Below are 14,936 nucleotides of genomic sequence, written 5' to 3' on the forward strand. Positions count from 1 at the left end.
TGAGCGTGCTGCGCGAGCCGAGATGATGTGTGTGTGGGTAGTTGAACCTTTTCGTATTTAAGTTTGTGCAATGGCTGCTGCTGTGTGTGTGTGTGTGTGTGTGTGTGTGTGTGTGTGTGTGTGTGTGTGTGTGTGTGTGTGTGTGTGTGTGTGTGTGTGTGTGTGTGTGCGCGCGCGCGCGCGTGTGTGTGTGTGTGTGTGTGTGTGTGTGTGTGTGTGTGTGTGTGTGTGTGTGTGTGTGTGTGTGTGTGTGTGTGTGTGTGTGTGTGTGTGTGTGTGTGTGTGTGTGTGTGTGTGTGTGTGTGTGCGCGCGCGCGCGCGTGTGTGTGTGTGTGTGTGTGTGTGTGTGTGTGTGTGTGTGTGTGTGTGTGTGTGTGTGTGTGTGTGTGTGTGTGTGTGTGTGTGTGGTTCGTGCCAAAGACCGCACAACTAAGCTGACGGAGAACTAACGTGTCAACGTGCGCCAACGCCTCCATCAATTTGTATTAGGTTGACGTAGAATACAGGCAACGTCACGACGATGTCAGACGTAATAATTAATAAACAGTAGTTTGAGAATATTTGCTGGTGTTGTACTACTCGAGACCGGTATTGGTCTTGTCTTTGTATCGGACCTATAGGACTCAAGATTTCATGTCAAGACTGGTCAAGACCACGGCTGTGGCTGGGGATGGGATGAGGGTCGGGAACCAAAATCCGGTTCCGATTTGGAACAAATAACAATTGTCCGGTCTGGTGATTTATAAGAGTTGTGTCTAGCAGCTCTCTCGCTCTCTCTCTCCCTCCCTCCCTCCCTCAAGGTGTGTGTGGGTTTGGGTGTGTCTGTGTTTCTCATTCACTGTCCCTCAGGTTGTGGCATGTTTCGATTGCCAGTTTGTGGCTTGTATGTCTTGTGAAAGCAACGCTGGCATAATATGATGTGGCCTGCTGACATGGCCTCTGATAAACACACAGGACTAAAATAAATGCGTTTAATTCAGCCCAGATGCGGTGACTGCAGGCCAAATCCAGTGGCGGCCGGCCCATAGGGGCGCTAGGGGCGCCGCCCAACCTCTTCCCACATTAAAAATAAAAATAAAAAATATAATTAAAAACATATATTTTTTTAATTTTTTTATTTTTAATGGACAAGGTAAATATTATATAATTGGTATCAGTAAAATGTATAACCTACAATAAAATCGCGTTTAAAATGGTGTTTACGATGTCTAAAGTTACTGATAAGTTACATGTTTCCTGCCTGGCCTTGCCCGTGTATCATTACCCTCTCTCGTCTGGGCGCTAAGAGAGGAGCCCTCAACCAGTGCAGCAGCAGCCATTAGCAGCTGACTGTTGCTATCTGTAAACTATGCCTCCGGAGCACGATTTCAGCCAATCAGCGTCTTCAAATCTGATGATCACCGGGCGCCAATGTCAGCGCCCAGTGCAGGGTTATGGCTAGAAAGGATCCGTCTTGTGTAAAACTCTTGCGAGAGTTTGCGAGTCACGTGGCCTTTCAGTTACGATCGTTAACATCAGTGGGCCACAGCAACTGATGGTGAGAAGCTAAACTATCTATTAATTATGTCAATTACAGGGAGTGTGATTGTAACTGTGTGTGTGACTAGCTGGATGCAAAGAGGTAAACACTGTCTTTTGTTTCACATGCTTGCTCTTCAAACAGCCGGGGACAGATACTATGTGCCCGTGATAAATAAACACACACACACAACACACACACACACACACACACACACACACACACACACACACACACACACACACACACACACACACACACACACACACACACACACACACACACACACACACACACACACATACACACACACACACATATTATTGTATATAGTTGAGTTTTGACTGCATCCATCAAACTAGATTTTTTGCCTTAATGGTCTGTTTTCTAATATTTCTGTGTTTCTGAACCACGTCTGTGTCTGCATATAATGTTCGTATTTAGTCTCCTGATTTTAAATAGGAATTAAATCATTTGAGTGTTCCCAAAGAACCGGTGTTCTGCAGCTTGTGTGGGCCTACTGTACTGTTGCACAGTTTATTGTAGAAACTATGTCCAGGACAAGGTATTTGGAAGTTTTGGAAGATTCCTAGCTAACCACACTGAAGATTATGGAGGTATTGATCAGTCTTCTCATATCTCTAACATCACCAGAAGTCATAATTTAAGAGGTCATTTCTCAAAATGTTCCCTGTGTGGTTTATTCACCATTACAATAGCCCCACCTAAAATAATTTCCACCAGCCGCCACTGGCCAAATCCATTAATGCGGCATATATTGAAGGTGTTCAAAGTTGCACGTATGAGGCGCAGTGAGAACCACGCACCTGTCAGACTAGCGAATGGGCACATTTAAATTTCAGGAGAATAATGAAGATGTGATTGGTTGTAACTTGTTCCACTCTCCGTTTCTCACGAGACCAGTGCACTGCTGTTTACATTAGTGTGGACTGGACCTACTGAAACTGACGGCAAGAATATAATAGGTATAGAATGACGAAAAAGAAAGGAAGTTAGCGAACATTATGAGTCACATTTCTTTCTATATTGTAGCCTGGTGTGCACATCGACTGTCAAAACAGTTTCTCAGTCCAATGCTAAGTTAGTGGCAGGCCCTGTGTGACTGGAGACTGTAAGGCTACAAAACCCCAAACATGTCCTTAATGTTACTCCAGGCAAATATTTGTAATATAACCGTGACTGCAGCTAACTGTGGGGCTACAAACCCCTCATACTGTGAGTGAATAACTTGAGATGGTTATGTTGTCTAAAGGGGAGACAATAATTATGGTATTAGGCCATGCAAATACAGAGGAATGTTTCAATAGGCTATGACTATGAAAACACTGAACAAAACCAAAGGAAATGTAATGACAACAGTATAAGCAAGCTATGTTCATGTTCTCTCAATCAGTTACTATATAGTTATTGATAAGAGTTTAATCCTTATGCTGGTTCTTATTCAGTACCAGCAGATGCTGAGGAGGTTGAAAAGACAAGTCAAGATTCAGGGTCCAGCTCAAGGGAAATTGCAACTGAGGAGAAAGACAGTGAAAGAGACGCACAGGAAGTTGACACAGAGAGGCCTTTTGATTATATTGCTCGCCCTCAGCCAACCACCCACAACAAACTTCCATGAAAGCCATTCCGAAAGTATTCCACAGCAAGGATGGGACAAATAGAAAATGGTTAACTTACTGTGAATCATCGCACTCTCTATATTGCTTGCTGTTTCTCATGTTTGCCAGGCCTGCCAGTGACAATGCTTTTGTTGAAGGAGGCATGGAAGCATGTTCACCATTAATTGAAAAGCATGAAAGAAGTGGGTTGCATCGAGATAGTGCAGATGCATATTCCCTGAGAGCAAGCAGAGCTGATATCAGCCAAAAAAGTGCACAAGATTGATGCATTTAACTCCAAAATAAAAAAACAAATCTTCCCGGGGAAGCATGCCCCCAGACCCCCCTATAGGACTTGAGGTCCACCCCGAAATAAAACATGTTCACATGGATAGGTTCCCAAATACATATGTACACTTTTAACAATATCCTATGTCCATATGTTTCTATTTGAGTAGTAGATTTAAACTGTAGGGCTATCACTAAGGGCAGCAACGTTGTAGATATTGACAAAAAATCCAGCAAAACGCCCCCCAAAAAAACTGGTAGTGTTTCAGTCGGGATTTCGACCTAACCACAGCACTGAGACTTCACTTGTTAAGGTTTTATATGACATCCATTTGAACACAGAAAGTGGCAGAATATCCAACCCAGTGTAATAACTACGTTGGTCCACAACTTGGGACGTAGTATTTCTACAAAAACGCCTCTGAAATTGTAAGATTGTAAGATCCCTACGTTTTTTTTCACCATTCATTCCAATAGTTGGCGTCTATGTCACGTGATCTTCAAACGTCTGAAATGTATGAAAAAAAAAACATGGCCGAACTTCATTTTATTCTCGGTGTAAAATGCCTATTTTAAGGTTAGTTTGGCCATTAAAATGCGTTTTGATGTCATTTGATGCGAGAAATATGAGTTGTTACTTCAGATTATGTGTGCAGTGGATGCACATGATCTTTAGTTTGCTAGTTATTACGAAGATTACTTCAGGAAATTGTGTCTATACAACGTTTTCATTGTTACCAAGGTGGTTGCTAGGGACGCTGCTATGGATATTATTTCTGTTATGTTGTGTAACTGTTTAATGGTGTTATCTTTATTGCTACCCCCTTCCCCGTCAATTTATAGTGTTGATCCACAGCGCAAACGTATTAGTTTAACAAAATCTGCATCTAAAATTGTGGCATAGATACGTTATTTTCCCCTGTGCAATTCTCCATTTACTAAACAATAACACATAATTATCCTTGTGTTTATTTATGTAGTGAAGTTACAGCAACTAAGTAGCTGTAACTTCACTGGGTTATTTGGTGATAACAACCAAAGTAAAGTAACTTCAGACGCAGACGTCACTTAGCTTCTCAGACGAGAGGGGTGGCGACGAGAGTGTCACGTTACTTCTCTCGCGGCATTGTTCACGGCTTGGTAGGCAACGATCGACACGATTGGCTGCTCAGTTAGTTCGGTCTTTGGCACAAATCACACCTCATACCTGTGCGTTAGTTTTAAAAAAAAAACATAGGGCTCAGTTTATAACTCGAACCCTGGTTATACTGTATGTCAGAAAATAATCTGTAGATTTAAATATATTTATTTCCTGCAGTCGAAAGTGACATCTTCAAATGTTGTGAACTTTTTTATCCATTTCCTGGTTTCTGATTCATCAGAGTCACATAACATGTAACAGCCCAGCGCAGTCAACATGGAGAGCAGCCTGCCTGAAGTCTGACTGTGTTGTTGTATTGAAACCCAAGTTTGTCATTATGATGGTTTGGATTCACATACTGGTTTATCTCTCAGACTGGAGAAGATGAATGATTTTAAAGAAGACGAAGAGGACAAATCTCCAGTCCCCCGCTGTCTGTCTCTGGAGAGTGACCGGTCTAAAGAGGAACCTCCAGACTTCAGAGATGAACCTGGACCCTCAGACAGGAAGTAAGAGTCTGTTTCTAGTGTAACCTGACCTGGAGAGGATTCAGATTTTATATTATCTGATAATCAAAACGGTTATTTTATAATTATAATTACATGAGGGCAGTAGAGTACAGAAACAATGTGTAGAGTATAGTATAGTGAGTCTAACAACCGGGTGAGCTGGTTGTATTTATAATTAGCATATTTATTTTGTGCGGTGCGATAAAATGTAGGGTCAATCCGCAGACACAATTTTGTGCCTGGCAACACGAATGAAGTAAAGATTTGAAATTCATATCCCCCGGGTATTGACACAACTTGAAAAGTTACAACTTGAGAGTAAAGTTTGTGACGCTCTGATACAAAAACAGTGTTGGGATTCTGCTCCTGTCGTCACTGACATGCTGAGATAAATCAGAAGAGGGAACATCAGCAACCTGAGCTCTACAGCACCTCATATTAAATCAGGGTTATTCATGTACCTGTATAAACCAGAGACTGTCTGTGGTGCTAACAATATAATAGCTGCTGTTCTAATGACTGGATGGAGTTATTTTGAGTGTTGATGGAGCAGCTACAATGTTAGCCTAGCTTTAATGAAACTGATTTCATTCAGAAAACAACATTTTAAAGTGTTTTGCTCGTTGTGTTGCAGACAGACCTGACGAAGCATTAACTCAAATCAATATCATTATGTTGTTATCTTGGTATCCTTTCCATTTGTTTATTGAAATGTATTCAAAGCAAATTCAATGTAAATTGGGTTCAAAGTGCTAAAGTGTTCCAGATGAATTCAGCTGATGTTATGAATCCAGACACAAAGCTGTGTGGTTTCCTAATGATATGAAGAACTAACCTCTATCTACCTTACCAGGATGAACAATCATCTAGAGATACAGACTTAATTTAAATATGAAAGTAGAATTTACCACCTTGTTGTACCTTTGGTGAGAATCAGCTCCTCTAATGTAAAGTGCTGTAAAGGATGTGTTCATCTCCACAGAGGGAAGAGGAAGAGTCCTGTTCCTGTGGAGGAGCAGCTGTCCAGCTGTGCTCTGTGTCAGGACGTCCTGAAGGATCCAGTCTCTACCAGCTGTGGACACTGGTTCTGCAGACAGTGCATCGCCTCATACTGGGAGCAGCTTCCTCCATCAGGAGACTCCTGCTGTCCTCAGTGTGGAGAAAGATGGAGCATTTTACAAAGTAAGAGGCCGAACACGTGCAGCCTCTTTCCCGCTGTGTGGGTGCTGGGTGTCTGCTCTTCTATAGAAACACTGTATCATCTGATCCCTTCTTCAAGGCTTTGCTTTTAAAGTGTGTACACAAATATTTCACGTGGGACAGCAGTGTTTCCCTAAAAAACGCTTTCTGTCTTACTCAGACATTACTACATTAGCCCAGCACTTATATAACATTTACGTATGAGAGTATAAATATCTGGCAGCTAGTATTTGTGGTTCCTTCTGGAGTCTCCATGTCCAGGATGTTCTGTGTTGTAAAGTATAGACATTAAAATGTTTTATAAAAATCATGACATTTAAAATCCTGACTGTTCAGATTCTCAAAATCATTTTCCTGATTCTCTCATGTTTCCTTCTCTTCCAGCAGATAGTGGTCTGCAGGAGGTTTTAGATGAACATAGGCTCAGTCTGAGGAGGAGATGTGAACGTGTGACTGAAGGAACTGATCAAAGTGAAACCCTCCTCAACAGCATCTTCACTGAGCTCTACATCACACAAGGCCAGAGTGAAGAGGTTAATACCCAACATGAGGTGAGGCAGCTGGAGACAGCTTCCAAGAAAGAGACCCTCCATGACACTCCAATCAAGTGCCGGGACATCTTTAAAGCCTCACCTGACCAACAGACTCTCATCAGAGCGGTCCTGACCAACGGAGTCGCTGGAGTTGGAAAAACCTTCTCAGTGCAGAAGTTCACTCTGGACTGGGCCGAGGGTTTGGGAAACCAAGATGTCAGTCTGGTGATCCCGCTCTCCTTCAGGGAGCTGAACCTGATCAAAGGTGAGCAGTACAGTCTTCTCAGGCTGCTCCATGTTTTCCATCCAACCTTACAGAAGCTCACAGCAGAGCAGCTGGCTGTCTGCAAAGTGCTGCTCATCTTTGACGGCCTGGATGAAAGCAGACTTTCTCTGGACTTCAGAAACAATGAGGTTGTGTCTGATGTCTCTCAGCAGTCCTCAGTCAACGTGCTGCTGACAAACCTCATCAGGGGGAAGCTGCTTCCCTCGGCTCTCGTCTGGATAACTTCCAGACCTGCAGCGGCCAATCAGATCCCTCCTGAGTGTGTGGACAGGGTAACAGAAGTACGAGGCTTCACTGACGCCCAGAAGGAGGAGTACTTCAGGAGGAGATCGAGTGATGAAGACCTGTCCAGCAGAATCATCTCTCACATCAAGAGCTCCAGGAGCCTCCACATCATGTGTCTGATCCCAGTCTTCTGCTGGATCACTGCTGCAGTTCTGGACCACATGTTGACTACAGACCAGAGAGGAGAGCTGCCCCAGACCCTCACTGACATGTACTCACACTTCCTGCTGGTCCAGACCAAGAGGAAGAAGCAGAAGTATGAAGAGGGACATGGGACGAGTCCACAGCAGCTGACGGAGGCTGACAGGGAGCTTCTTCTGAAGCTGGGGAGGCTGGCGTTTGAACATCTGGAGAAAGGAGACATCATGTTCTACCAAGAAGACCTGCAGCGCTGTGGCCTTGATATCACCGAGGCCTTGGTGCACTCAGGAGTTTGCACAGAGATCTTCAAAAGAGAGAGTGTTATCTTCCAGAAAACAGTCTACTGCTTTGTTCATCTGAGCGTTCAGGAGTTTCTGGCTGCAGTCTACATGTTCCACTGTTACACCAACAGGAACACAGAGGTACTGAAGGACTTCCTACAGATAGGCTGGATTTACCCATCCCTGGATGTCTTCCTGAAGGGAGCCATGGAGAAATCCCTCAGAAGTGAAAATGGCCACCTGGACCTGTTTGTCCGCTTTCTCCACGGCCTCTCTCTGGAGTCCAACCAGAGACTGTTAGGAGGCCTGCTTGGTCGCACAGACAACCGTCCAAAGATCATCCAGAGACTGTTCGGAGGCCGGCGGGGTCGCACAGACAACCGTCCAGAAATCATCCAGAGAGCCATCAAGAACCTGAAGAGGATGAGAAGTTATCAAATCTCTCCTGAGAGGATGATCAACATCTTCCACTGTCTGACAGAGATGAAGGACCACTCAGTACATCAGGAGATCACAGAGTTCCTGAAGTCAGAGAACAGATCAGAGAAAGAACTCTCTGAGATCCACTGCTCTGCTCTGGCCTACATGCTGGAGATGTCAGAGGAGGTTCTGGATGAGTTGGACCTGAAGAAGTACCACACATCAGAGGAGGGACGACGGAGACTGCTTCCAGCTGTGAGGAACTGCAGGAAGGCTGAGTAAGTCCAGATGTGATTAGCTTCATAAATTGATGTGGATCAGAAGTTTATTTCTTTAAATAAACATTATAAAATGTTTGATGTTAAATACTCTGAGAGCAAAATTAAATGATCCAGTTATTCTATTTATATATTGTGACATTTTAACATTTTTTTCTTTTCTTCACATTATTTTGAGTGATGGAGGCGACATGTCAAACACATGAAGGACTTTAGAGGTTTTCTCAGAGCAGCATGTGATCACAACATACAGCAGTATTTACAGTTATCGGTGAAAGCAGTTATTAATATATCATTGCAGTTTCTTAAACAAGAAATCAGATCTGTGTTTACCACAATGCTTAAGAGTTTAAAATAATGTCTGACAGGCTGACAATGAATAAAGAAAACTCTATTATTAAATTAAATCGACATAATATGTTAAAACTTGTTCCATTTCAAATTCAGTAAGTTAAATAAATGTTTCCTCTGTTTTTATACTAACACAAGTTGTGATATATGTGTCATTATAGACTTTCTAGCTGTGGACTCTCAGAGACTGAATGTGAAGTCGTGGCCTCAGCTCTGAAGTCTGACCCCTCCCATCTGAGAGATCTGGACCTGAGTCACAACGATCTGCAGGACTCAGGAGTGGAGCTGCTGAGTTCTGGACTAAAGAGTCCAAACTGCAGACTGGAGACTCTCAGGTCAGTTCACTGACTGCAGTTCATACAGATCTGTTTGTGTTTATGATTGTCAGAATTTGCCTGAAGACATTTTAATGCTTTTATTTGTTTCTGTGTTTCCAAATGGAAATGGAATCCAAACTTTAAGAATAACAAAGATCAGAGAAGGTGAATGTGTGAGGGAGAGTGTTTGAGCTTCCACAGACTCACTTTGTGCTCCATGAGTCAGTGGAGATGCTGTCAGTACTGATGAGCTGTGAGGGAGATGAAGGAGTTGTTAAACATCTGATGAGAGAAACTGCTGCAGAGAGTTCCAGATGATCAGGGATTTGTTTCTACATCATTGCTGACGTTAAAACATTGTTCAGCTCTGATGAGATTATTAAACATTGAGTTATTTCAAACAGGAACATTGTTTTCTAAAGTTACATCATGTTTTCTTTATTCAGACTGACGGGCTGCAGGTTGTCAGAGATCAGCTGTGCTGCTCTGATCTCAGCTCTGAAGTCCAACATCCATCTGAGAGATCTGGACCTGAGGTACAACGATCTGCAGGATTCAGGAGTGGAGCTGCTGAGAGATCTTCTGGAGAGTCCAGACTGCAGACTGGAGACTCTCAAGTCAGTTCTCCATCTTGAACTTGTGTGCTGAGATGAATATGTGAGAGTTGTGTTGACTCTGAGCTGCAGACATCAGGCTGATATCACTCTGATCCTCACTGAGCCTCTTAATGCTAGAGTTGCATAATGCAATGTTGATCTTTACATTTAAATATATCAACAAAAAACCTTCACTGCAGAATTCACTCTGAGCCTTTGAAACAGCTGAAATTCATCTTGTATTCTCCATCATGATTTTAACTAATGATATCAAATACAATAATGAAATAGTTATATTAAAACGATCCAACACTAACAAGTATGTTCAGTGGTTGCTGTTTCCAACATGTTCCTGAAGCTACATGATGCTGATACTGACTGAATAGTTCACTCTGAAGATGCTGTGATTTGATGACTCCACTGTTCCTAAAATACATATTCTGGAGGTTTTTCTTCACATTTAAAATTCATCCTGAATTGTGATCTTTGTAAACGTTGTGATCTTGAGTTGAATCAGTTTCTGTGGTTTGTATTTGTCTGGCTGCACATCATGAGTTAGTGTAGATGGAGCAGAGTTTCAGATGTGAAGTCTCCTCGTTTTATTGAAGTAGAAGCACGTTGTCTTTAATATGAATGAGAGCTCTTTCCCTCTTTCTGTATCTTACAGTTTTTAACCTGTTTGGAGTTTCCACTTTCTGACCTTCTTCAGCTCTGAGCAGATTATTAAACGTGGAGTTATTTCAAACAGGAACATTGTTTTCTAAAGTTACATCATGTGTTCTTTATTCAGACTGAGGCGCTGCAGGTTGTCAGAGATCAGCTGTTCTGCTCTGATCTCAGCTCTGAAGTCCAACATCCATCTGAGAGATCTGGACCTGAGTCACAACGATCTGCAGGATTCAGGAGTGGAGCTGCTGAGAGATCTTCTGGAGAGTCCAGACTGCAGACTGGAGACTCTCAGGTCAGTTCACTGACTCTCTGTTACTGCTGGAGATCTCATGTGTTTCATTAACATTGAACCTAATGCTTGAACAACCATACATGTGTGTATGTCGTTGTGAGGGTTTTCCTGCTCACCCAGTTAAAAAGGACAGAAGGAGAGGAAGGCTTGCCTAAAAGAAAGCTTTATTGACTGGCCACAGCTTGCAAACAATACATCCATACTTTAGGAAACAGACAGAACACTGCTACCAGTGACAGGCTTTCTTGGGGCAAGTCCTTCTGCCCCCAGGACCCAGACCAAGAGACAAGAACCAGGTTACTGACATGCTTTACTGTTCACCTGGTTACCTGATCCTTGTCCAGCTGTCTGGAGCCAGCCCCATCCCTCCAGCAGCCGGCGCTCTAACCACACCCCACTGCCACAGTCCTTTTGTTCATATTCTTATTTTTCTTGTACTACATTTAGTCTTCAGTCATAAAAGTTGACTGTTTCTTAAAATATATGTTAGATATCCACTGCTAGTTGTTAAAGTAAATGTGTGTTGTCTTTAGTAAATGGTCACATCTGAATAAAGAAGTTCATCTGAACTAATATTAGTTTCACATTGATCTCTGAAGCATACATGTTTTTCTTGCTTCCCATTGATTTCAATGTTTTCACAGATAATGAACAGAAGGCTGATATTATGATGATCCACAATAACAGAAAGACAGTCACTGTAATTCAGGGAAAAGCTCATTGATTAGGAGACAGGAATGTTGAGCTACACTTAATAAACCTGAACATCTGATTGGATTATAAACTGATTTTTATCCTCATCATGTTTTCTTTATTCAGACTGAGGAACTGCAGGTTGTCAGAGATCAGCTGTTCTGCTCTGGCCTCAGCTCTGAAGTCCAACATCCATCTGAGACATCTGGACCTGAGTGAGAACGCTCTGCAGGATTCAGGAGTGGAGCTGCTGAGAGATCTTCTGGAGAGTCCAGACTGCAGACTGGAGACTCTCAGGTCAGTTCTCCATCTTGAACTTGTGTGCTGAGATGAATATGTGAGAGTTGTGTTGACTCTGAGCTGCAGACATCAGGCTGATATCACTCTGATCCTCACTGAGCCTCTTAATGCTAGAGTTGCATAATGCCAGTTTGTGGCAGCGGCCGCAAAAGAAATATATTGATTTAACAGTAGTTTGGTTAAACCACTAAGTCCGACAACGCCACCCCGGGAATTCACCCAGGGAAATATAACAAGTTTTAAGTCACTAGGACACACAGGTTTGGTTACTCATGGAACAAGAGACGTGGTTCAACTATCAAAAATAGAACAGTTTATTTGTGTAGAATAGTAAAAATACAATTTAAAAACACTCACACAGGGCTATATCCAAAAAGGAAAACTAACAAGGGGGCTGAGGCTTACCAGTGGGGGAGAGGGTCAACGAATGAGTGGAGGGATCCCGCAAAAACAAACTTAAGTCACCCCGGTCACACGTGTTCCACACTCACACAATCACACGGAGAAAAGATCCAAAAACCCGGGGGAAGCCACCACCTCGGACACCAACACCATCACCTTCAGCTCTCAGTAACTGAAACAGGAACACAGGGAAAACACAATAAGTGGGGGCAAAAGCACAGAATAACTGAAAAATGAAATAAACCAAAATTAGCCGCAGCCATACTGGCAATCATGCGGCATTATGCAACTCTAGCATTAATAATAATAATGTTGATCTTTACATTTAAATATAACAACAAAAAACCTTCACTGCAGAATTCACTCTGAACCTTTTAAACAGCTGAAATTCATCTTGTATTCTCCATCATGATTTTAACTAATGATATCAAATACAATAATGAAATAGTTATATTAAAACGATCCAACACTAACAAGTATGTTCAGTGGTTGCTGTTTCCAACATGTTCCTGAAGCTACATGATGCTGATACTGACTGAATAGTTCACTCTGAAGATGCTGTGATTTGATGACTCCACTGTTCCTAAAATACATATTCTGGAGGTTTTTCTTCACATTTAAAATTCATCCTGAATTGTGATCTTTGTAAACGTTGTGATCTTGAGTTGAATCAGTTTCTGTGGTTTGTATTTGTCTGGCTGCACATCATGAGTTAGTGTAGATGGAGCAGAGTCTCAGATGTGAAGTCTCCTCGTTTTATTGAAGTAGAAGCACGTTGTCTTTAATATGAATGAGAGCTCTTTCCCTCTTTCTGTATCTTACAGTTTTTAACCTGTTTGGAGTTTCCACTTTCTGACCTTCTTCATCTCTGAGCAGATTATTAAACCTGGAGTTATTTCAAACAGGAACATTGTTTTCTAAAGTTACATCATGTGTTCTTTATTCAGACTGAGTGACTGCAGGTTGTCAAAGATCAGCTGTTCTGCTCTGATCTCAGCTCTGAAGTCCAACATCCATCTGAGAGATCTGGACCTGAGTGACAACGCTCTGCAGGATTCAGGAGTGGAGCTGCTGAGAGATCTTCTGGAGAGTCCAGACTGCAGACTGGAGACTCTCGGGTCAGTTCACTGACTCTCTGTTACTGCTGGAGATCTCATGTGTTTCATTAACATTGAACCTAATGCTTGAACAACCATACATTTGTGTATGTCGTTGTGAGGGTTTTCCTGCTCACCCAGTTAAAAAGGACAGAAGGAGAGGAAGGCTTGCCTAAAAGAAAGCTTTATTGACTGGCCACAGCTTGCAAACAATACATCCATACTTTAGGAAACAAACAGAACACTGCTGCCAGTGACAGGCTTTCTTGGGGCAAGTCCTTCTGCCCCCAGGACCCAGACCAAGAGACAAGAACCAGGTTACTGACATGCTTTACTGTTCACCTGGTTACCTGATCCTTGTCCAGCTGTCTGGAGCCAGCCCCATCCCTCCAGCAGCCGGCGCTCTAACCACACCCCACTGCCACAGTCCTTTTCTTCATATTCTTATTTTTCTTGTACTACATTTAGTCTGCAGTCATAAAAGTTGACTGTTTATTCAAATATATGTTAGATATCCACTGTTAGTTGTTCAAGTAAATGTGTGTTGTCTTTAGTAAATGGTCACATCTGAATAAAGAAGTTCATCTGAACTCATATTAGTTTCACATTGATCTCTGAAGCATACATGTTTTTCTTGCTTCCCATTGATTTCAATGTTTTCACAGATAATGAACAGAAGGCTGATATTATGATGATCCACAATAACAGAAAGACAGTCACTGTAATTCAGGGAAAAGCTCATTGATTAGGAAACAGGAATGTTGAGCTACACTTAATATACCTGAACATCTGATTGGATTATAAACTGATTTTTATCCTCATCATGTGTTCTTTATTCAGACTGAGGGGCTGCAGGTTGTCAGAGATCAGCTGTTCTGCTCTGGCCTCAGCTCTGAAGTCCAACATCCATCTGAGAGATCTGGACCTGAGTGGCAACGCTCTGCAGGATTCAGGATTGGAGCTGCTGAGAGATCTTCTGGAGAGTCCAGACTGCAGACTGGAGACTCTCGGGTCAGTTCTCCATCTTGAACTTGTGTGCTGAGATGAATATGTGAGAGTTGTGTTGACTCTGAGCTGCAGACATCAGGCTGATATCACTCTGATCCTCACTGAGCCTCTTAATGCTAGAGTTGCATAATGCAATGTTGATCTTTACATTTAAATATAACAACAAAAAACCTTCACTGCAGAATTCACTCTGAACCTTTTAAACAGCTGAAATTCATCTTGTATTCTCCATCATGATTTTAACAAATGATATCAAATACAATAATGAAATAGTTATATTAAAACGATCCAACACTAACAAGTATGTTCAGTGGTTGCTGTTTCCAACATGTTCCTGAAGCGACATGATGCTGATACTGACTGAATAGTTCACTCTGAAGATGCTGTGATTTGATGACTCCACTGTTCCTAAAATACATATTCTGGAGGTTTTTCTTCACATTTAAAATTCATCCTGAATTGTGATCTTTGTAAACGTTGTGATCTTGAGTTGAATCAGTTTCTGTGGTTTGTATTTGTCTGGCTGCACATCATGAGTTAGTGGAGATGGAGCAGAGTTTCAGATGTGAAGTCTCCTCGTTTTATTGAAGTAGAAGCACGTTGTCTTTAATATGAATGAGAGCTCTTTCCCTCTTTCTGTATCTTACAGTTTTTAACCTGTTTGGAGTTTCCACTTTCTGACCTTCTTCAGCTCTGAGCAGATTATTAAAC

The 14,936-nt window shown here is 42.2% G+C and overlaps 2 protein-coding genes across 2 annotated transcripts in view; both read left to right on the forward strand.

Annotated features, from left to right (window-relative positions):
* LOC307037596 (NACHT, LRR and PYD domains-containing protein 12-like) overlaps nucleotides 1–3,158 on the forward strand; it is a gene marked incomplete at both ends in the record, with an annotated part of 36,984 nt that extends 33,826 nt beyond the window's left edge. Inside the window, one exon of the mRNA XM_079678651.1 lies at nucleotides 2,986–3,158. Coding sequence (XP_079534777.1) covers nucleotides 2,986–3,158 — 173 coding nt within the window. The remainder of the gene's footprint in view (nucleotides 1–2,985) is intronic.
* LOC307034972 (NACHT, LRR and PYD domains-containing protein 14-like) overlaps nucleotides 1–14,936 on the forward strand; it is a gene marked incomplete at its 3' end in the record, with an annotated part of 176,748 nt that overhangs the window by 158,575 nt on the left and 3,237 nt on the right. Inside the window, exons 6-10 of the mRNA XM_079673896.1 lie at nucleotides 9,615–9,785; nucleotides 10,555–10,725; nucleotides 11,545–11,715; nucleotides 13,068–13,238; nucleotides 14,058–14,228. Of these exons, the coding sequence (XP_079530022.1) occupies nucleotides 9,615–9,785; nucleotides 10,555–10,725; nucleotides 11,545–11,715; nucleotides 13,068–13,238; nucleotides 14,058–14,228 (855 nt within the window). The remainder of the gene's footprint in view (nucleotides 1–9,614; nucleotides 9,786–10,554; nucleotides 10,726–11,544; nucleotides 11,716–13,067; nucleotides 13,239–14,057; nucleotides 14,229–14,936) is intronic.

This window comes from Notothenia rossii, assembly GCF_949606895.1.
Source record: "Notothenia rossii genome assembly, chromosome: 4".
Classification (NCBI taxonomy): Eukaryota; Metazoa; Chordata; class Actinopteri; order Perciformes; family Nototheniidae; genus Notothenia; species Notothenia rossii.